Source organism: Notechis scutatus, chromosome 4, assembly GCF_049901735.1.
Source record: "Notechis scutatus isolate UNSWTSFEM ecotype Mainland chromosome 4, rNotScu1.2, whole genome shotgun sequence".
NCBI lineage: Eukaryota > Metazoa > Chordata > Lepidosauria > Squamata > Elapidae > Notechis > Notechis scutatus.
In genome coordinates, this window is record NC_142012.1 from 43,046,232 (window position 1) to 43,069,993 (window position 23,762).

The 23,762-nt window shown below is 36.8% G+C and overlaps 1 protein-coding gene across 3 annotated transcripts in view; it reads right to left on the bottom strand.

Moving 5' to 3' along the window:
• WWC2 (WW and C2 domain containing 2) overlaps positions 1 to 23,762 on the bottom strand; it is a 160,221-nt gene that overhangs the window by 32,173 nt on the left and 104,286 nt on the right. For all 3 annotated transcript variants that reach the window (XM_026667186.2, XM_087963263.1, XM_087963262.1), the window contains 5 exons: positions 16,232 to 16,321; positions 12,779 to 13,392; positions 5,440 to 5,563; positions 3,844 to 3,924; positions 3,663 to 3,749 (listed from right to left, as the gene is read on the bottom strand). In XM_026667186.2, coding sequence (XP_026522971.2) covers positions 3,663 to 3,749; positions 3,844 to 3,924; positions 5,440 to 5,563; positions 12,779 to 13,392; positions 16,232 to 16,321 — 996 coding nt within the window. The remainder of the gene's footprint in view (positions 1 to 3,662; positions 3,750 to 3,843; positions 3,925 to 5,439; positions 5,564 to 12,778; positions 13,393 to 16,231; positions 16,322 to 23,762) is intronic.

Sequence of the window (23,762 nt, forward strand, 5' to 3'; positions counted from 1 at the left end):
TTTCTATGTGCGCCATCTTCTCCAGGATCCAAATCCAGAAACCACTCACACAGTAGCCAAATTCTAAATAATTTTAAAGGACCTATATTTTAATGCATAGTTTTATGAGATTAGATTTATTATGTAAATAAATATATTATTATTGTAATATGGATGTTCAGATATATCATACTTGATTTATTTTATAGTTGCTGATATATACAGCAATCACATTCAATTCTCCCTGTCAATCCTGGTTGTAATTGTTGTCTTTTACTTCCTTTCTTATGTTGCTGATCATTGACTAAATAAAATAAAAATATGTTTTAATTGGAATTAGAAAGCAAAAATTAAATGCAGAGTTTATAGGATAGCAACAGAAATTTCTGAAAAAGTTTACTGCAAACTGAAGATGATCCAGCAGTGTGATATAGCTGTAAAAAACACAAATACAATTTTAGGCTGCGTCAGTGAAAATGTAATGCCCAAAGCATAAAAAAAACTCACTCCCTTTTTACAACCCTGTAATTCCTTAATTTGGGGTAGACTCAGGATGACTGGATGGAGCTGAGCATTTACTGGCCGGATGCCCTTCCTGATGCCATGCAGTTTGCAGTAGGTATTTTTTTCTTTGAGCCCTAGGAGAGAAAAAATTGCTGCTACCTAGGATTGAACTCTCAAACTTCCAAGTGGGAGGTAAGTTCAATGAAGAGAGTTTGAATGAACTTGAGAAAAAGACAACTGAAAGGATGCAAGATACAGAATAATGAACTGATTATTACATGAAGGCAGATTCTGACTAAATGTCAGAAAAACATTCTAACAAGTAAGAGAAACATCTCTTGTACTGATTACTCATGGAATTGGTGAGCTTCCCTTTGTTGGGTGTTCTTAGACAGAGATTAGGCAGTGAGCTATCTGTCTGAAGTAATTCATGTCTATTTTATGAGAGACAACACATGGTTTTACTTTTCCAATTGTCAAAATGACAGAGGTATGCTGTGTCAGCATCACATCAAGGTATGGCTACTTCTTTCCACGCTATAATTTAGAAATATGGGAGTACTTTTCATCTATTGTTGAAAAGAAAAAAGGGAATGTGAAAACAAAATCAAACATATGCCAATGAAGATGTGTGGCTTTCCTATCTTTTTTCAAGCTCCTGAAACATTTTCCGATGTGAAATGAAGTTGGGGAGCAGACCTGTATTATATTGCTGTGTAAATAGTAGTTCTCACAATTATCAATATTTGTAGAGATTAAACTATCTAGGCTGAAATAAGTGCTCCTAGTAAAAACAGAATTTCATGCTTTGCTCTTCAAATGAGAAAATGAAACTGTATTTTCTTTGAAATGCAAATACAACTCAGACATTCAGACAATGAATGCTTAAAATGTCTCCAGGTAGCATGCAAATCTCAAACCCAACACAAAAGTTTGTTCAGTTTAAGAACAGCTCCTTCTGGAGAAGTACTTTCTGCTCACTATCAAATGGGTTTTATTTAAAGAGTATTTCTTGGAGTCTATTAAAAGCCAAAAAGTCAAAATGCTCTTTACTTAATGATTTTAAAAGATTAAAAAGCTGGTGTGTTTTCTACCCATCTCACTCTGTTTTAATTTAGCTAGATTCAAGCACACCTTCCTACCTGGCTTTTGACAGTTGCTGTGAAGTGGCATGGAAACATCCCTAAAATCTTAAAAACCTTATCACAGCAGACAGCAGACAAGGTGGAAGAGAAGGTTATTTGTTTGAGGAAATAAGGAAATGGAACTGGGAGTCTTCAACTCATGACTACATTTGGGAGAGGAAATCTGATAATCTCATAATACTCATAAGTTGAGACTCACAAGTGACCAGAAGTGTTTTCATGATATTTCATGATATTGGGTAAGTGAACATGGCGGTCTTTAAGTAAACCCATTCATTCAAATGGTAGAAATGACAGAAGCCTACAAAAATCATAGCAAATTATGGTCATGTGACCACAGGACGCCACACCAGCTCTTTGCCAAGTATCCAATATGTGATCACAGGGAGGGGAGAGTGCAATCATTTATAGTATCTGGAAGGTGCTTTACAGCAATAAACCACTTGTTCTGTGGCTATCTTAAATGTAAATAGTCATGAAGCAATCAGTCATAAGTCAAGGACTACCTGTATGGACTGAAGAAAAAGACTGAAAGGAAGAATAAGAAAGAGATTTTCAGGGAAAAGGAAAATCTTAAATTGGTCAAGGTTTTTTTTCTAATCAGAAACTGCATACATTTTCGTGTGGTTCAGTGATATGCAGTCATCCTTTACAGCAGCCATTCTCAGACTTTTCTGGCACCAGAGAGCAATTTTGTAGAAAACAATTTTTCCACATATTGGAGGGGAAGAGATGGTTTCACCCGCAGTCTAGATCCTGCAATGCTAAGATAAAGCTTTGCTTGCATGCCCGCTGATTGTGTGGCCCAGTTCCTTACTGACCACTGATACTGATCTGTGGCCTGGGGGTTGGGGACCCATGATTTACAGAATAAACTATAAAAGCAAAGCAAGACTTGAAAACTATTGTGGATAAAATCCAGAAATATAAAAAGAAAAGAACATGTTAATGTGGCTAATTTCCATCCTTTTCATTCCTGTCAAGAAGAATTATTCAACAATGGATGTTGTAAAGATATTTATAACAGAGACTTATGAACTTTGGAAATGAAATGCAATTGTTGGGAAAGTTCTCAATTAAAAATCTAAGGAAAGGTTTCATTATTAAGAACCAAACAGGGGTATTTGATCCTGGACTGATCAGAGATAATAATTGAGTTATTTGTGGTAAATAAGAAACCGTGCAGACTTTCTATGAATAAATTACAATAACTGTTAATAGAGTGCTTTGAACTTTAACTTCACTGCTGTTTAACCTGTTAACTATTTTTTTCTTTCATATATGTAATATATGGCAGGTCAGTTGGGTTTCAAATAGATGTAGAAGGTTATAAATTTTGGACCTGTTTTGTACAGGTAGAGGGAAGCTATTATTGTTATAATAGATTTGTCAGTGTTCAACTGGGGTAGGGGGGAATATGGGTTTTTGTCTTTGGGGGTTTTTTACCACATTTTTTTAATGTTTTTGTCCAGTTTTGTTTTGTCTCTGTTTAATTTTTTTTCTTTTGTATTTTCTATTTTAATCTTTTGAATAAAATAAAAATGGTAAAGGGGACATTCCTGTCCTAGCTAAGAATGAATCATATCCTGTGTTCCAATTAGCCAGCAGATCAGAGGTGGTATTCAGCAGGTTCTGACCAGTTCTAGAGAACCAGTAGCGGAAATTTTGAGTAGTTCGGAGAACCAGCAAATACCACCTCTGCCTGGAGATTTTACAGTATTCTTCCCCTGCCACGCCCACCAAACCATGCCCACAGAACCAGTAGTAAAAAAAAATTGAATCCCACCACTGCAGCAGATGTTGAATAGGCTCATGAAAGCACTGATAATTCAGATGAAGGTGGTTGGTTGGATGCACATTCTAGCAGCCCACACTTGCAGGACTTAAAAAATGGAAGAAGATTCAAGCTGACATATCTATGCTCCCTGCTACCTGTGTGTTATAAATGCACTTTGATTTCCTGAAAAGGCAAATGCTTAATAATGAATTCCTAGACTTCAAAAAGTAGCATTGTCAAAAAAGCATTTTACTTACATTTTGTTACCAGGGAATATTGAAAGAGCCTGAAGATTTTGTAACTGCGTTATAACGATCACAAAACTTGAGCTCTTTGTATCATATCTGTTAAGAAGATGATGAGAGGAAAAACCCTGCATTAGACACCACATATTTACAATGGTCAGTAGAAACTATCTTAATATATGTAGTGACTCACCGGAGTCCTATTTGTACTTGAGCAGTTTCCAGCATTGTGGTATCATTTTCACTACATGTGACTTCTTCATTGCTATTGGGTCTAGGGAACAGAGTTTAAGATAGATAGATCAACGGCAATGATAGAAATACTTTTGCTGACTGGAAATTGAAGTCAAACATACTTGAGCACATAATTGGTAAATTTTGTTCAACGTTTTATTCTTTGTAATGCTAATATATTTCATTTTTACTATACAGAAATAAATTTGTGTGGGGAATGTTCTTCATGAATACTGAAGCTGTTGAAATGGTAACATGCATTTCGGTAAAATGCTAAATATTATCTTACTAACAGCAATTTATTTGAAGGTCTCATACTTTAAGATCATAATAATTTGCATGATCTGCATATTGTTTGGCTATATAAAATGAAGCAAGTTTGCATACGTTGATTACAAACAAATGGAATTTGGAAAAAAGACAAAATAAAAATGTAATAGTTTGAACAGACATGATCTCATGTATTTGAAATTACTAAACTAGGATTATAAGATTACATTGGAATTTTTAGGTCAATACTGGAACAACTTTTCTGTTTTCTATTTCTTTGCTTAAATTAATGTATTACTTTTGCTATGTTCATTAACCTTACTTGAAGTGCCGTCTCATCCTGATGGGATTGGCCCATACCACCTGTACTGGCAGAGCGGGCATGCTGCAGATCCTGTCAGCAAAGGAATTTCAGCTGGTCGGCTCCAGGAGGAGAGCCTTTGCTGTCATGGCTCCTGCCTTCTGGAACATCCTACCCTCCTGTAATTTTGAAAGAGTCTCAAGACCTGCTCTACCAGGTGGTTTGGGACCTAGTAGAGGAACTTCATACTGGAGATGGTTGATTAATTAATATCTAATCCCCTCTCCCCATCCCTTGTGTGTCCTGCTCCCACCTTTCCCCTCTGATTTTAACAGTTTGCAAGGGTGAATGATTTTATTTGTTTCTGTGCCATGACTGTTAATTTTAATATCTTTTCTTTTTTAATGCTTTATGCTATAAACCGCCCAGAGTTGTTGGATATGAGATGGGTGGCAAATGAAAATTTTGAATAAAATAAAATTATTGTGCATTTTTAAAATGTTATTGTCCTTCAATAAAGCATGTACTCTCCATTTTAAATGCCTGCATAAAGTCTAGTTAAAAAAAATCATCTGAATATTTAATTATTTTTTAAACATATTAGAATGTTCCATAATGAGGACTGATCAGTTTTCAAACTCTTCAATTGTACTATTTTAAAATTTAAATTAGGTCTATGGAGAATGTTTTCCAGTGTTGATATTAATACACAGATTTTTAAGGTGTTATTTTTTTACCTAGGAGAATGCTTAATCTGTTCCACTGATTCTTTATTCTTCTGATTGTTAATTTTTCTGATTATTTTTTTTATTATAATCATTTTATTAATTTTTCTAATTATATTTTATTAATCATTATTTCATTATTCCTTGCCCTATCTGTTTTATTTGTTTTGAAATTTCTGGAGGATGCAAAGCCAAATGTTTGAATGTAATGTAAATTTTGTTTTCTGACAAATAGGAATATTCCTGGCTTTAAACCTACTGTTTTACAGAAGCTTCATATACACCACTGTCTCCAGCCACAGACTCATCAGATACAGCAGCAGATACACAGTCTGTCTTCTCATCAAGCAAATGAGTTCTTGTTCTTCTTGAAAAGTCAATACCTAGGTCAGGGAAAGAATGTTCATTTTAGGCTGTGAATAAGAAAAGCATTCTCAACTCCTGGTCAGACTGAAATAGAAGATTCTGAGTTCCAAAAGTGTAATTAAATTTCATCACAACCATTACATGTATTGAAATAGTATTCAAACTTTTCAGATTTAGAATGAGGCTTCTTTACCACTATGTGAATTTATAAGGCTGAAAAAAGGAACGTATTATTTTCTGAAACTCTTAAAAGTAAAGGATCCCTATCATTCACTCATCAATTTTTCCTCTTCTTAAAATAAAAAAAGCCAGAGAGTTCCCTTCTTTAGAAGACTGTGTCAGTTGAGACAGGTAGAATAAGTTGGCAATTTCAGAATAAGGGACTACTTTCAGAACCAATAGTGCTGAGCTCAGTGGATTTTTTGGCAACAGAACTATCTGTCTCATCTTCCAACCATTAACCTGTTATCCAGATATATAATTGTAATTTTGCTCTATAGCTACTATTGAAATTTCTTAATTTTTGCACAAACAATATAAGACCACGCCTTTTTATCTTAAGCAACAAACATTTTAAGCTATAATGCACCCTGAGTCCCAATCTACTGCTTAATAGGAAATAGGAACATATAATTTCATCAGAACATCTATACAAAATGGTTGAACTTCTGAGATTTAAACAGTTATGGCTTAAAATGTCTACCAAAGTCAGAGGTGGGCTGCGCTTACGTTACCAGCCAGTTTTCTGGTTGTGAGCATGCACGCCCCTTTGGGACTGAAACAGAGCTCTAAACAAACAGCTAATTAACTCAGGCAGCTACGGTGAGTACAGCAGGGGTGGCGCGGAACTCAGCTGGGCAGCGTGATCAGGGGAAACAAGCCAGAAAGTTAGTTATATATAGAAAGGTTAGCACAAGGATGGGTTGGCGGGCCCAGCCAGTGATCACAACTAAGGGTTCGACCGAACCGTGCAACCATGCAGCAGCTCACCACTGACCAAAGTCAGGTTCACCTTTATTCAGAAATCTTTCCCAGTTTCATTGTTGCCATTTCAATCATATTGGAGAAACATTGCAAAGCACAATGTTTGAGAGTGCTTTCAAATGGAATGCCAGAGTGTCATAATAAACTAAAGATTTTTAACAACAAACAAATTAGATTCTAAATACTTTTTTAAAAAATTCCTTTCTGAAATTTCTATATGGTAAGATACAAATCCCAGTTCTGTTTTGGATTCACCAGTGACAGAATCTAGGACTCTACCACAAAATTTAAGAGAAAATTCAAATTTCTTTCTCCTGATTCTTGCTAGTTTTCCTGCAGAAACCATAGTACATACAATCAATGTAAGCAGTATGTTGTAATGTGATAACTTGCAAGTGCATGGAGTTCTTTTATCTATCAAGGAACCATATGTGTTGGTATGCATTACACCCCCCTCTCTTGAGTCATGACTTTACATCTTGTTAAGATGTTTAAATTTTAAGGCTTCAGATTAGAGGATTGATTGCTGCATTTTTCCTTTCATTTATAGCAGTAGGGATGCTTTTTCCTTGATGATGAAGTGCTTTTTCTTTCACCACTTTGAGAGAGGTGAAGGTGATGACATGATTTATTGATTACCCTCAGGAATAAGCACAGCAATCTGGAATCGACTTTGACAATGACAGAGACCATCTATGAAAGAACTTTACAGTTATTCTTAATCTGTTATTCCAAAAGAAACTCTGCACAGAAAAAAAGCGGTGTGCAGGAGACAGAGTTTCCTCTGACGAAAGTAAAGCTGCAGAGAAAATACAAGCGTGTGCAGCATTATCAAAAGCTCTGTTCAAATCAAGTCTAGAACTGATTGATTTCAAGGTGAGCAAAACTAAAGATCAGGTTTTATTGATCTATCAAAAATCAGTAGAATTACAAGATATAAATTTGAAACTGGACGTAATTCAAGTATTTGCATAACTTTTAGGAAGCTTTTCATTGCATTCGATTGATTATGAGACAGGGACTATAATAACCCTTCCTAATTTGGTGCTCTGTACCTGCATTGGCATATTCAGTCCATCAGTAGGCCTGAGTGGGAGCCTTGCAAGTTCTGGAGTTTTAAACTAGAGGAGATGGGATAACCAATATGTTTTTCCAATGACAGTTAAAGGACCTTTACTGAATTCAGGAAATTAGAGTTTGTATAATGGAGAATGTACATTATAAATACAGAAATAAAAGTCTCAAAATAATTTTTAATAATCCTCAACATTAATTTTGACACAAAATAATGTTTAACGTCCCGAAGTATGTTACCTGACATGGGGCTTTGTAATTTTGAGAATTAGACAAAATTAACTTATTTATGCATTCATATCCTCTAAATGTAATGGGTAATTCTATTGTAATTGTACAATACTGTTATTGTTCCAAATTGTTCTCTGATGTTTAGTGAAACATCTCCCACTCTGGTTAACCTGCAATTAAAACTCAAACTAAAGACAAGCAACATCCATTCTGGAGTTTTCATGAACGATCTTTTTGTTTTGTTTTGTTTTGTTTTACAATCTAGGCTAACCTATAGTAAAATTACCTGATGGCCTATGTTCAAGAATTGGCCACAGCTGGCCCTGCTTAGCTTAAGGTACCAGGCTAAAGACATGGAGACCATGAGCTCTAGTCCCACCACAGGAAACCAGATGGGCTGACTTTGAGGGTCCCTCCCTCTTAGCCTAGAAAGAAGATGACAATGGCGAATTAAATATAAAAAAAAAAAATCACTGGCAAGAAAACAGGAGAGACTCATTGAGGCAGCTGCTAGGAGTCAACACAGTCTCAAAGCCCCTTGACCTAAAAGTTGACTACTATAGCTACTGCCAACTGATGTGACAATTAACTAATTTAATAATTGTTATCAATGACTAATTATTTATATTTGTGAATATATGTTTTATATTTTTGAATGAACATTCAGTAGTGGGATAACTCCTCAAAACCTTAGAATGGGATCACATTTTGTGTGTTGGGGGAAGAATCAGCAAAACATCATTAAACATTAAGCTTGATCTGGCCAAGGGTGATGGGAAATAATTATTTATTTGCCTTCATATCAGTATTGACTGCCTGGACAACTCCCTGCAGGTTTGTTTGGTTATTTTGCAAGATTTCATGGGTTTTCCTCCTGCCTGCTTCCTATGGCTGAAAGAGAAGGACTAGCCCAAGGTCACACAGCTGGCCTCATGCCTTAGGCAGAATTTGAACTCATGGTCTCAATTTTTAGGCTGGTGCTTTAACTACTACACCAAACTGCCATATTCATGATCCCTTTAAATAATTCCTTTTTCTCTCCTTTGTTTTGACAAGATGTAAACCCAATCATAAGATCCTTTTTGGATTATTGGATTATATATATATATATATATATTAAGTGCATATATGATTTGGGAAACAAAAATGAAATTCTACTATGTTCCAATTGATGTATTTGGTTGAAATGGTCATTCACACTATATGGTTGAAATGGTCATTCTCACTGTAGAATTATTGCTGTTCAAGAACTAGAGAAGGTTAGAGTTTGCTAATTAAAATCTCATGCTGTAAAAAGTAGACATCTACCATCTTTCTCATCCCTTTCCCTGCAAACTAAATGAGAAAAACTTCTATCCCAAAAGTATCTGTCCTCAACCATCTGCAGATTCTACACCAGAGCTGTCAAATTCCCATCCTGCGGCTGAATGCGTGAAGTGCTGGCCACACCCATGCCCACGCCCAGCTTAGCAAAGGAGGAAAAAGTCTCGATACGTCATGTGATGCCGGCAGGACAACGTGAGTTTGACACCCTGTTCTACACTGTTAGCAATTTTGTGATAAGCTACAGAATGTACCATTTCATATCTAGTACATTCACTAAGTGTGTTAAGCTTGAGGTAAGCACTGAAATATTATTGTATGCATTGCAAAGTTTCCCCATTCTTCATTTTACTCAGGGAACTGAGCAAATGGCAGACTGTCAATACTGGGAGCCAGGTTTGGACAAGTTGGCAAGTGACACAGTGTCAGAAGTGTAAACCAGCCTCTTTCACTACAAATATTTGCTTGCTACACAATGTACTTTAATCCCAAAGTTCCCCAACATTAACCTACATAATTAAGCAACAATGTCAATGACACTTCCATTCTTTACCCTAGCCACAAAGAACAGTTAAAGATATTGGGGCTTACTTTCAAAGTACAATGACTTGAGTTGAAATACTTAAGGGAACACCTGTTCCTACAATCTGTTTCTTTTGGCTTTGAGTTCATTGCTGCTCTGGGTATTATTGCCATTTGAACTGAGGCAGGTTGCTGCTGGACCAGGTTTTCTAGAATTTCCTCTCATGGCATCCATTATACTGTCTTTATGGCAAACACTCCTTTCTTACTTCCCCACACTTTTAAATTTACATATTTTATTTAACCGACACAGCAAGTGACAGTAGCTAGCCACTCTCAACTGATTTTGGAAAATCTAAGAAGGGTCCCAACAGGTCTGTAGTTAAAGGGAAACACCAGGAAACCATAGAGTGGCAAACTTCATTAGGAAATTGAAAAGACATCCTGTATTTTACCAAGCAAATAGGATGGCATGTTCATGTAGTCACCAGGAGGTCAGGCTTCACTCAAGGCTTTGAGCAATACTTTATGTTACATGTTATACATTCATTCTTATTACTGTTTTGGGAACACCATTTGGTTGAAGGACACTATAAAATGTAGTTTCATTGTTATATAATGTTTTTATTTCTACACATGTAACTAAATAACAGTGATTTCTAACTAAAAGAATTGTATGTGAAAAGGTATATATTTGGTTGAAGTATTCAACCAAAATATGGCAATACATTATTCAAAAATCTGGGCAAAAAAGTTTTTGAACATGTATCTTCAATCTAACTATTAAAACTAATCTAGCATTGTTTAGAATATTTCTATCATAGATTTCATTATCTTACATACCAGAATGTAGGGCAAAAAGAAAACTAAAATATTAATCCCAACCATAAGTATAACAATCAACCATAAGTATAACATTCTAAGAAGATGACATATCCAGATTGATTTTTACTTTAAAATATGTTCATTTTGGGACACATTTTACAGTGGGAAAAATGGTTGCTATTGGTTTTCTTCCTGTTTCCTATCTCCATCCCTGCAACAGCCTCTTTGGCTGCCCTATCTTCTTGATTTTAAATAAGCCAACAGGAAAAGTTCCTTCACAATAACTTCCTTTGAGATATAAGAATTACTATTGTCTTTCTTTCTATACCCTTGTGGTACAATATATTTTTTTTTGGGGGGGGGGTGTCAAATTACATCTCTATACATTTAAAGGACAAATTGTTTGATCTTGCAAAAATAAATAAAAATAAAGATCCTGTGATGGCAAGTAACAAATCCAAATTCACTCACAATAAATTCGTGCAGTTTACTTAACTTCTGAACAACCAGCTGCTCCCAAATTTGAGATATCACCGTGTGTGATTATTTGTACACCAGACATCATTACAGTTTTCAAAGAACTGTCTGTTAAACTATTGTAAAACAACAAAAAATCTTGCAGCATTTATTTATTGCAATATAATTTGTTGGACAGCATGTAGCGCTTCTTCAGAAATATTAATATGAGGAAGAGATACATACAACCCTCAGGAACTGAGGGGGGGTTAAAGTTGAACTACATTAGATTTGTGAGGATGTTTTAAAAGATTTGTAATACTTGGATTTTATGGCTGTTTTTAATATATTGTTGTAGGCTGCCTAGAATGACTTTAAGAAGCAGCATACAAATAATTCACACAAACAAATAACCATGGCTAGAAGTAAATAATAGAAAGAAATGAAATGCAGAAATTACAGAGAGAAATGGAAACTCCTTGCAGAAATTACAGAGAGAAATGGAAACTCCTTGGTCAGTCACAAAACTGGAAGACTGAAATGCATACATACTGTGTGATAAAACAAATACCCTGGAAAATGAAGGAATATTTGGAACTACACAGAACACTGTGACTGCCTTAAAAGTGGGTATTTTTGAGCAAAATTACTAACATCATTAAAATAGTTAGGTTTAAATTAAAAATATTAGTTTTGTTAATCCACTAACAAATACTTAACATACTAATGAATTTATAAGATTTCTAGAATGACTATGTCACATCCACACTTTTTTTGAATGATTGCTTTCAATATATACTTACACCTTTTTCTGCAACATGCCAATTCATTCCCCCCGCCTTATTTCAGCCAATCCTTGAAACCATGGATAGTATGTTCTCATCTGTCAGCATCATACTTTATTCATTTAATGAAGTGAACAGTAATGAAGAAAAATCAAGCTATAATGAAAGTGTTATTTGTCTTTTAAAATGTCTTACTTATTTTTAACTCCCTTTTGCAAATAGCTAAGCAGATATCTGAATAGGCTGCCAGATTGGAAAAATTATCTTTTTCTAGACGTTTCACTGCAACAGGGAAGGACTATTAAACCCACATAGATACCTGAAGTTGTTTTAACTTCAGTAATTAATAGGCAGAAACAGATAGTAGAAAATATGGGGGAAATGATGTACAGTTTAAGTTCAGACCTTTATACAGATTTGGGGCAAAGCTTCTCTACCTGTGCTGTTAAATGAGCTGTTTGAAACTACAGAATAGTGAAGATATCATCAGCACAGGCTCTCAAGGGATTGGATCATGCCATGGCAGCTCACTGGTTTTGTGAACATCTTCCTGTTATAAAGTTATCCAATGTTTTTGTCTCAGTGCCTCTATTGTCAGTATATCTTCCTATGAGAGTGAAGGTTCATTCTTTGAGCCTTCACTTTCATCCTACATTCGAACTACAGGTATTCATCACAATTTCATATCTTCCTATTGCTGTGAATTCTTTCTAGTACATATACCATCTGTTTTTTGCTTGCTTGTTTGCTGTTGCTGTTTCACCACAACCAGTTTTTAGAGTTCCACCCATTTTTATAGTAGTTTCTCAAATTTAATCTCCCAGGATCTTTCTTATCTAGTCCTATTTCTTAAAGTTTCGTACAGAAGTGATGTGCTGAGCTGCTAATGATTTTATTTGTTGACAGTGACCTATCAGATTATCAGGGGAAAATGCACAATTTTCTGAGGACATATTGGATGCTAAGTTTCAGAAACTCAGTTCAATCCAGAGAGGAAGAATTGGCTGAGTTTGAATAGTAAGACATATTTACCTGTATTTCTTGAATGTGATATGCTCTGTGAAACATTTTCATTGCGATATTTATCATTAAGTGATTGAGAAGACATTCTAGTTTCAGAATCCAGCAAAATTTGTTTCTCACAGGTAGTAATGCTTGTAAAGTCACTGGGTAAATCGTAGTCCTCAAAGTCCGTGGCAAAATGATGTAATGGAGAATCTTGAGGAGGGACTGAAAAGCCACCTTCTAAAACCAAAGGTGATTCAGGAGGAGATAATGATGAAAGGGAAGATCTTGAAGAGAATGATGTGACAGATTTAGGAGGTTCAGTTATTTTGGGTGCATGACTTGCTGCCAAAGAACTGGAAGAGTCACTGTATCCCATTTTCTCATGAGAGCTGACCACTTCATTTTCATGAATGGTGGTAATAGGGCCAGAAGGAATATAACCACATTTCTCTTGTAATATGAAATCCAACTTATATTGATAGTCTAAATCTACAGGTTGATCACCTTGGTTGTAGTAGAGGTCTGTAGAGTTAAGAGAATTCAGTGATCCCCCACTAGATGTATTCAGAGACCCTCGACTAGATGCTAAGGATCCCATGCTGCTCCCCGAAGACACAGATAACGTACTGGCAGAGAGGCTGCAACAAAGAAGCAAAGATATGTCATTCTATTCTATCAGCAGTATATTCGGATGATCTCAAATCGCAGGTAAAACTTAAAATTTAATCCATGTTGGTCATGAAATTGACAAGTATAATGATACCTTTTAAAAGAAACATATTTTGCGATGTCTGAATACTACCAAAAAGAAATTTCAGATGACAGAGTATTAATTTACACCAAGACAAATTCCTTGTGTGTCCAATCACACTTGGCCAATAAAGTATTCTATTCTATTCTATTCTATTCTATTCTATTCTATTCTATTCTATTCTATTCTATTCTATTCTACTCTAGCAGCAACATTAGGTAGATAGATAGCTCCTTTAAAAAAAACATATAAGCAAATATGGCTGAAAAATTCAGTCACTTTAATTATAATTCTTTTTTTAAAAAATCCATGATTTTAAAATATATTAATTTTTGTGTAATACTGCACAAAATTGTATGACAATCTCTGCCACTTTAAAATATTGTTGATTACTGTAATAGTTTCATGAGGACACATTAGAAAGTACAATTAGAACAATAAGAAAGTAGTTTTGTATTTAGCAATGTACAACTCCTATCTAAATTTAGATAGTTTTAGATCACTGTTATTAATCATAGTAAACACTCTCTCAATAAATGGAATCACATTAGCGCAGTGCTGCCCTTAAAGAAAGAAACCATGAAATCAATAAAAAGAACATTAATACAAGCTATTCCTTAGTGATTGTCATTTGCATCTCTGCACAGATGTGTTGAGAAAATGAGCACTTGAACTAAGATGCAATTTACTTAAATTCATGATTTATATCTTTCACTTTTGCCTAAATGATATAGGTAGTGCTCGACTTATCACTACAATTGAGCCCAAAATTTATGTTGCTAAGCAGACCATTGTTAAGTGAATTTTGCCTCGTTTTATGACCCTTCTTTGTGACAATGTTTCCATGTGCAAAACTGATTGATGCTCATAGTAGAAACAGCCAACCTATTTGTTTCACAATTTTGTGAATCCCAGCAAAGCTGCAGGTCCAGATGGGGTGCTGGGTATAGTGGTAAAGACTTGTACGATCAATTAGTAGGGGTCATGACAAGGATCTTTAACATCTCCTTTCAAACAGCCAGTGTTTCATCATGCTTGAAAGCAGCCACTATTATCCCAGTCCCAAAGAAAACAATTAACTGCCTAAACGACTACAGACCTGTGACTACAGACCTGTGGCATCTGTAGCGATGAAGTGCTTTGAGAGATTCATTCTTCACTACCTTAGGTCATGCCTCCCACCAGATTTTGACAAACATAAGTTTGCCTACAGGGGGAATAGGTCAACAGACAACGCCATAGCTACTGTTTTACATTCAGTAGTGAGCCATCTTGAAAAACCCGGAAACTGTGTCAGGTTGCTTTTCATGGACTATAGCTCGGCCTTCAATACCATCCTGCTGAGCATCCTTATTAAAAAGCTGACTGACTTGAATTTTCCCTCTTCTATCTGCGACTGGATCAAATACTTTCTGAGGGACCAGCCACAAACAGTGAGGGTTGGGTCTATCATATTCACCTCCCTGAAGCTTAGCACTGGCTCTCCTCAGGGCTATGTGCTCAGTCCCTACCTATACTCATTGTACACACATGATTGCGTCTCTTCTGACCCATCCACTGTGATCATCAAGTTCGCAGATGATATCACCATATTGGGCCTTATTACAGGTGAGATGAATCAGCGTACAGGGGGGAGATTCAAAAATTATACACATGGTGCTTAGAAAACAACTTGCACTTGAACATCAGTAAGACAAAGGAGATAGTGTTAGACTTCCAGAAGAAGAAAGTGGAACCTGTTCCACTTTACATCGAGGAGGGGCTGGAGAGAGTCTCCTCATTTAAATTCCTGGAGTCCATCTCAGTGACAATCTTACCTGGAAAACCAACACGATCCAGGTGGCCAGGAAGGCCCAACAGAGACTCTACTTCCTCAGGGTCTTACGGAAAGCCAAGGTGAAACAACAACTGATGACCTCCTTTTACCAGTCCACAATAGAAAGCACCCTCACTTATTGCATTACAGTGTGGTATGCTGGCTTGACAGCCACGGATAGAAGGACATTACACAGGGTGGTGAGCACAGCACAAACATCATGGGCTGTCCCGATACCACTAGATGACATCGCTAGGGCTGTTGCCTTAGAGTAAGAAAAATCCTCAGGGACGACTCACACCCTGGTCAGCACTTCTTTATTCTTCTACCATTGGGTAGGAGATATACAAGCATAGCTAGGTGCACCAACAGGCTGAAGAACAGTTTTTATCCATGGGCTGTCAGAATTATTTCCTGAATACGAAATAATCACATAACAACGAAGTATGATTGACTTAAAGGGCTGGTGCGACGTCCAATATGTTCACATTGGTGTGTTTGTTAGTAGGATTCATTCAGTTAGAGATTTTCTCTTTCACTGTGAGTTGCATTGTATTGGGGTGTGTGTACACTAAGAGTACACTAAGGGAGGCCAATCTCATTATACACATGTTGTACACTGACAATAAAGGTTTGAATTGAATTGAATTGAATTTTCTACCGATGTAGTGTGAATAATATAGGGAAAGGGCTACAACAGATCAGTCATATATATTCTTTACTTTGCAGTTCAGGACTTAGACAATTGCTAACTAAGCTTTCAGTATGAAGACATTTTTGTAAGACAGACTTCTAAGTTAATATTCCACTTAAATCAAAATAGACAATTCAGAAATACAGTATGTCAACAACAGTTTTGGACAAACTGTTACCATTTGTCAAAAATCTAGTATAAACAAAGTTATCTCACCTTTTAAGCTGGGAATGTAAATGGGTGGTTAGATGACTAGTTTCTTCAAGTTTTTTAACCAATTTATTCTTTCTATCTTCTAATTTCAACCTAGAAGATAAAAGAGTTTGTGTGTCAATATATGTGCATATACTTTGCAAAGACAAACCTTACTTTAAAAGCACAATGACAAATAGCTGAAAGCAATTTGTTCAAGTTCAACCAAAGCACAACTCAAATGGAAATTTTGAGGGCAACTGAAGCATTATGGTACCGAAGCATATTTGTACTATACCATTTATATAATGTTTAATTGATTTGTGTTTGTTAATGGCATTTTCTCTCTTTTGTGGGGTGTGTGTTTCTGAAAATCTTTCAAAATATTTTCATTTTGTTCTCTTTCTCAGATTCTGACCACAAAGTGATTCTGGAAATATATTAGCCCTGGTTAATGGGTAAGGACATAATAATTCTCAATCTGCTAAAAATTAGCTGATCAAATGAAAGTTATAGATGAAGAACACTCTATGTAATCAATATTGGACTGTGCAGTCCATTAGCTAATAATCATTTGAAGGTAGCCTCTATCTATTATGCTTGTATTTTAGGCAATATCTCTCTAAGCCTGTTTGTAACTATACTCTTATTTATCCTGAAGGAGCTGGTGAGCTACTACATTAATTTGTGATATTTTGAATTAGGTGGGCTGGATACAGCCAATTCTTGAGAACCATATTCTGAAAGGTTCTGCCCTTGTACTCCTATCTTTTAATTTTTGTTTCACTATCTATCCAGCTCAGTTATATCTATCCTAAATGGATAGAAAACTCCCATTTGGATATTGTCCAAACCCAGGGGTGGGATTCAATTTTTTAAACAACCGGTTCTGTGGGCGTGGCTTAGTTGGTGGGCGTGAATTGCTGATCATCTGACTGGGTAGGCATGGCCAACTCAACGTCGCTCACATCAAGGGGCGCTTCTTTGTGCCTGGCCTCTCATGACAGTGGGGATGCTGCAACGTTCCTAAGTGTGAAAAATGGTAATAAGTCACTTTTTTCAGTGCCATTTGTAACTTTCGATGGTCACCAGTTTTAGACCAAAACTCATAAAGGGTATGTAAATTCACGTTTGAATGTCAATCTTTCTAGCTAGCCAAGAAGCCTTGGTGAATGTCACTCATCTTGGTTCCTTGTCATTAAAAGCTTCTTTCTGGCAGCTCTGCTTCATTATTCAATTATTTCTTCAAAGTGCTAACTCCAATAGGGGAGCATTTCCTCCCAACAGCAGTGTAAACAGTTTAAAACAACCCTTCCCCTTTAAGAAAGTACCAGCAAAGAAAAAAAAAGCCCTTTGGAGACAGTAAGTCTAGGCATATTGCCAAGAATGCAAAAAGAATGGAAAAAAAAACAAAAGGAGATTTCTTCCAACAACCGGTTCTCTAAACCAGGGGTCCCCAACCGCCGGTCCGCGGACCGGTACCGGTCCGCGGAACAACCCTTACCGGGCCGCTGGTTGCTGGGCGCCGCCATCTTTTTGGTAAAAAGCGCTTCCGGGTAGAAAGTTCACCGGAAGCGCTGTTTTCATCATAAAAGATGGCGGCGCTAGCCTCGGTGAGCTTTTCCGGTAGAAAGCCATTTCTACCCGAAAAGCTCACCAGAAGCGCAGCGCGCCATCTTTTATGACGACAGCGCTCCGTGACGCCACCGAAGCGCCTTTTCGTCATAAAAGATGGCGGCGCCCAGTTGACGCCTGCACGGTCGCGGCGCCCAGCTGATGTCGGAACCGGGCCGCGGCGTCGAAAAGGTTGGGGATCCCTGCTCTAAACTGCTTAGAAAGTTAACAACCGGTTCTAGCAAATAGGTGAGAACCTGTAGAATCCCACCCCGGTCCAACCCCTCTCCTCAGAATATACAACATTAAGTGAGACTATATGATGAGGTGATAAATTCAGTTTTCTACAAAAATTAGGATTTTTATTGCATCCAAGTCTTTTTTTCAAACTGTATTAGGCCAGTCCCTAATTGCAGTGATCTACTGAGACACACCCACTTGAAATACTTTTGTTTTGTTCAGAAACCTGGACCTAAATACTCTCAAATACAGGTGTCTTATTTCCTAATCCAGTACACTGAATGAAAGAGTTATGCTAGAAGTCTGACTATAAAAAGCTTAATGACAGCCCTTGAATGAAAAAAGAAAGAAAAAGCTTTCAACCTTCTGTCTATAAAAAAGTGAGATTTTCAATTGAAGAGAACATAATTGCGGAATAATAATTAAAATATGCCACTTGCTCAAGTCTCTACTTATTAATAATCTACTTTAGATTTTGGAGTCTTTTTGCAAACACCAAGATCGTTGGTTTTTTGTTTGTTTTTTGTAATTCATCTCAGCTGCAGATGTTGGTATTCTCTACCTATTTAGTCTTATATGTAACAGTGATACAATCACGGCATCATCTACATATAATACTACATAAGCCTATTTGAAATACCTAGTACATGAAATTCTTTTAATAAATAATTGACCATGGAATTTATGTAATAATTAAATAGTATTGGATGACGCTAATAATAATTATACACTGAGCATAGTGCTGAAGGTAAAATTGAATGGTGGAAACACCATCAAAATTATCAATGGCTGGGCCATACATGTGATATGATGATACACAAGCTGAATCAGGCAGTTTAGACTGAAAAATAAAAATAAAATCCATGACTATTCACTATGTACTACATCCCTGCAATGATATAGACAGATTATACCTGCCCACAGAAATGGAAGCAGAAATTTATTTCAAAACAAGCTGTCAAAGAAGAAAAACATGCACAGGCTGATTACCATACTTTTTGCACTATAAGATGCTCCAGACCATAAGATGCACCTAGGTTTTGGGGAGGAAAATAAGAAAAAAAAAAATCTGCCACTGCCTCCCAGCAATTTGCCTCCTTGCAGCAAACAGCCTGGTCAGCTTCAGCACAGCCTGATTTTAGCACGAACAGCTGATTGGCGGTTGGATCAGCCTTGCAAAATACCGCTGATCGGCTGTTCCAGGCTGTTCCAGGGGATCACCGCCACCCATCACTGCTGTCGCCAATCACCACCGCCACCTATCACCGCCTCTGCACGCCCCATTTTCATCCTGAGTGTGCCCCATTTTTGGCCTCTGCACATCCCATTTTCGGCCTCCACACATCCCGTTTTCGGCCCGTTCCAGGCGGCGGCGATCAGCGGCAATCCCGGCTGCCTGGAGCAGGCCAAAAACAGGGCATGCGGAGGCCAAAAATGGGGCGCGTGGAGGCTGAAAATGGGGCATGTGGAGGCGGCGATAGGCGATCAGTGGCAATGGCAGCGATCCCCATAGCATGGAGCAGCTGATTAGCGATAGTCCGGAAGGCCGATCCAACCTCCAATCAGCTGCTTATGCTAAATCAGGCTCTGCTGAAGCTGACCAGGCTGTTTGCTGCAAGGAGACAAATTGCTGGGAAACAGAGGCCAAAGGGTGGGGGCTTCGGCAACATTTGGTCTATAAGACGCACAAACATTTCCAGCCACTTTTTTAGGGGGAGAAAGTGTGTCATAGTGTGAAAACTATGGTATGACAACCAAGAACAAGTATTGATGCAAGTTAAAAATGAAACATGATCCTCTAAATAATGTTTGGAAGGTTGATAAGGACAAGCATTACAGGTCAATTTCTACAAGGGACTAAGAGAAAAGTGGATAAAGATAAAACCTGGCAATGGCTTTCAACTGGAGCAATTCAAAAAAACCCTTGAAGGCTGGATTTTGGCTGCTGGAGAGCAAGCTATTCAAACTAAAGTGATTAAGGCCAGAACTGAAGAACCATCAAAATCAAAGAACAAGTAGTGCAAAGGAGAATAAATAGTAGACCATATATTCAGCTCTTGCAAGGAGATTACACAGACTGATTGTAAACAATGACATAACTCAGTCAGCAAAATGATTCACTGGAACACCTGTAAAGATTATCATGCACCAGTAGTGAAAAATTGGAATTATACAATTGGAAAACTAGTTGAAAATGAGAATGTTGAAATATTGTGGGATTTCTGAATTCAGCCTTGACTCATAATATTCAGATCTAATTGTGATTGAAAAGAAGAAAGTGTGATAATTGATGTGGCAATACCAGGGAATGGTATGAGCCATGGTAACACAATGATTAGAATCCAGTAGTGCAGGAAAACTCTACCCATAGTCTGGAGTTTGATACTGATGAGCTCAAGGTTGACTCAGCCTTCCATTGGTAAAATGAGGACCCAGAAAAATATATATGAAAATAGCAATGAATTGAAAGAATATGGCCTAAATTGGCTATGGTGGAACCATATTGACACACAGGGTGCCAATACCAAAAATTTGTGGGTGGCATTAGAAAATATGCACATTGACAAAATTTCCATCAATAAATTGCAAAAGGCCATATTGCTTGGATCCACACATATACTATGCCAATACATTATGACATCCTAGGTTCTTGGAAAGAACTCAATGCATATGAATGCCAATACCAGCTAAGAACTGGCAACTGTGACTTTACATATTTGTAAACAAATAATAATACTAGCACTTTCCCATTTCTTTCAGCAAAGCCACAGAAGGAGTTTGGAAGCTCTTATTTTAATTTTATTTCCACACTTCTTCTTTTGCTGCCACAAATGAACAAACCAGAGATAAACCTAAACAATATAATTAGTAAAATTTAAAGTGATATTTTCTCATATAAAATATTTTAGTAGTATTTATGGATTTCAGAAAAACCAATGTTGCTAAGGTCTAAAGCATTCTTCTGAACTGGAAGAGATTTTTAACTTAATTTAACAAGTACTTTTAACTTTCAATTCTAATGTTTTATATCACAAAAAGTAGTCCGTAACAGTTGAGAGGCTGGGATGACAATAGTTGCCAAATGAAGGAATATTCAAGACTGAACTGAATATGATTGAAGGGTACAATTTGTCTGAAAGGAACGGGAGAAATAGAAAGGGAGGATATATCCACATCTATAGAGAATATTTAGATTAAAAGATATTAGTAGGCTCATTCAATCAAGATGAAGATGCTACTTTTAAAAATAAGCAGATCTTCAAAGAGTCATGGAATTGTAGAGATGGAGGACTTCAATTATATCAACATCTATTTGGAAAGCAAGTCTGTCGTACATGTTCTTGGAAAATTCTTACCCTGTTTTGCTGATAATTTCCTTCTTGAAAAAGTAGAGAAGATATAAAACAATCAGCTATCCTTTACCTTATGTTAAATAATATGGAAGACTTAATCAAAGAAGTCAAAGTAGCACTGACTCTGAGGGAAAATGAATATTTAATTCAAAAATCCTGATCGTTAGGAAAAGCTGAATGTAGTCAAAGATATATCTTGGACATCAAAAACATAGACGTAAAGGTTAATAGAAAAAGAACCTGAAGGTAAGTGAGAATTCTTGAACAAGTAAACCTACATAGTAAATCTATATAGCAATATCAAGTAATTCCAATGAGGAAAAAAACAAAATAAAAAAACAACAATGTGGCTACTTGTGTTGTTTTCTTTTCATGGTCTGGTGAATATGACAAATTAATCAATACTGTGACAGCTTGTCTTGGTGTCTGGAGGCTGTTGAGGTCTGGATTGGGAGCAATGGGTTAAAACTGAACCCTGGCAGGAGTGACTTTGGTTATAGGGCTCCTTGTCTCTTGGGGAATTATCAGCTTTGGCCATGGATGAGATTGCACTGCTCCAGGCAGATACAGTGCATAATCTGAGGATTCTCTTGGCCTTATGACTCCTGCTTGAGGAATAGGTGGCAGTTGTGGCAAGGTGGGCCTTTGCACAACTGTGTGTGAGCCAGTTATGCCCATTCTTGCACCAATAGGCTCTTCTCATTTTCATCCATGCACCTCTCATTTAGACTATTGTAATATGTTCTGCATGGGGCTGCCCTTGAAGAGTTGGCTCAAAATGCAGCAACCTGCTAATTTATGCACGTGTCACTTCTTTTGCAAGAACTGCATTGGTTGCCAATTTGCTTCTGTATGCAGTTCAAGATGGTGGCTATCACCTTTAAACCCTATATGGCTAGGTTATTTGAAGAACTACCTCTCCCCCACCACATCTACTTGGCCCACTAAGGCAGGAAAGCAGGATATGTTGTGAGTCCCATCTTTTAAGGAAATACATAAAATGGGACCATTTTCTGTAATGGCTCATCCTTGTGGAACATCATTCTTCTAAGACTGGTTAGTTTCTGAAAGGTCTAAAGACATGGTTTTGTTAGCAGGCTTGTAGATCCCAGATTCCTACAGAGTTAATCAAGTGGCTTGTTTGTGTTTGTTACCACCACAGGGGAGAGGGTGGAGTTTGGGGGAGGTTTCAAATTGCGGCTTTTTATTGTTTTATGCCACCTGGAGTAACTGTGTATGAGTTGGGCAGCTATAAAAATCTTTTCAATAAACAAAAGTATGCCATGCAGAGGTGGATGGAAAGAAAGATGAAATCATTTTTGTTAAAAACATTCATAAACTATATTCTACGTTCATTTTTAAGGGCAACAATTAAAAAACCACAAAAGCAAAGATGAACGCCTCTCCCACCCACCCATGTTTATTTCCTCCTCAGGATAATGTTTCATCTATGCTTGAAGAGCCAAATTTAATAAGGCTGAAATAACACAAAAACAACTGTCATAGAATTGGCTATATGAGAACAGGCATAAGAATCCTAAGCTAACACTTAGTTTCAATTGTTCTTTTTCTCAAATATTTGCTTTTTTTCCTCCAAAAAAGAACTATATTTAATTATTAGCCATTGAGTAAAAAATTCATGTCAATAGATTTAAAGTTATCAAATTCTATGTGCATTATGCTCAAGTAAGAGTTAGGGAAGACATATGTTCCTTTTTCAAGATGCTTTTCAATTGTTTAATCTTTGGCATTCTTACCTCCCACAAATCATTTGTGACACTTTTGTTAAAATATTTAACTTGTTAACTTTAGTAGTTGTTCATTTTTTGTAAAGATTTCCCCGCCCCTCAAGATTGTTATCTTTTTACTGCAGAAGAAAAATCTAAACCAAATAAATATTATTTTGCGGTTGGTTTTTTTCTTTTCTTTTTCTTTTTGGTGTGTTCAGGTCAGCTTTGACTCCTGGTGATTGCCTGGACATGTCACTGCAGGTTTTTTTGGCAAGATTTCAGAAGTAGTTTGCCACATGGCTGAGAGAAAGTACCGTATATACTTGAGTATAAGTCGACCTGAATATAAGCTGAGGCACCTAATTTTACCACAAAAAAACTGGGAAAACTTATTGACTCGAGTATAAGCCGAGGGTGGGAAATGCAGCAGCTACTGGTAAATTTCAAAAATAAAAATAATTAATTTGGGAAACGATCTCACTATCATGAAAGGTTTAATTGATTCACTAACCCAAAAGAAGATGATGATGACAGTGGGAGGCAGGAGTCACTCTCTCCCTTGCAAGAAAAAAGCAAGAGCCGTTCTTATGATCTCTCTCTCTCTCTCCCCGGAATAGT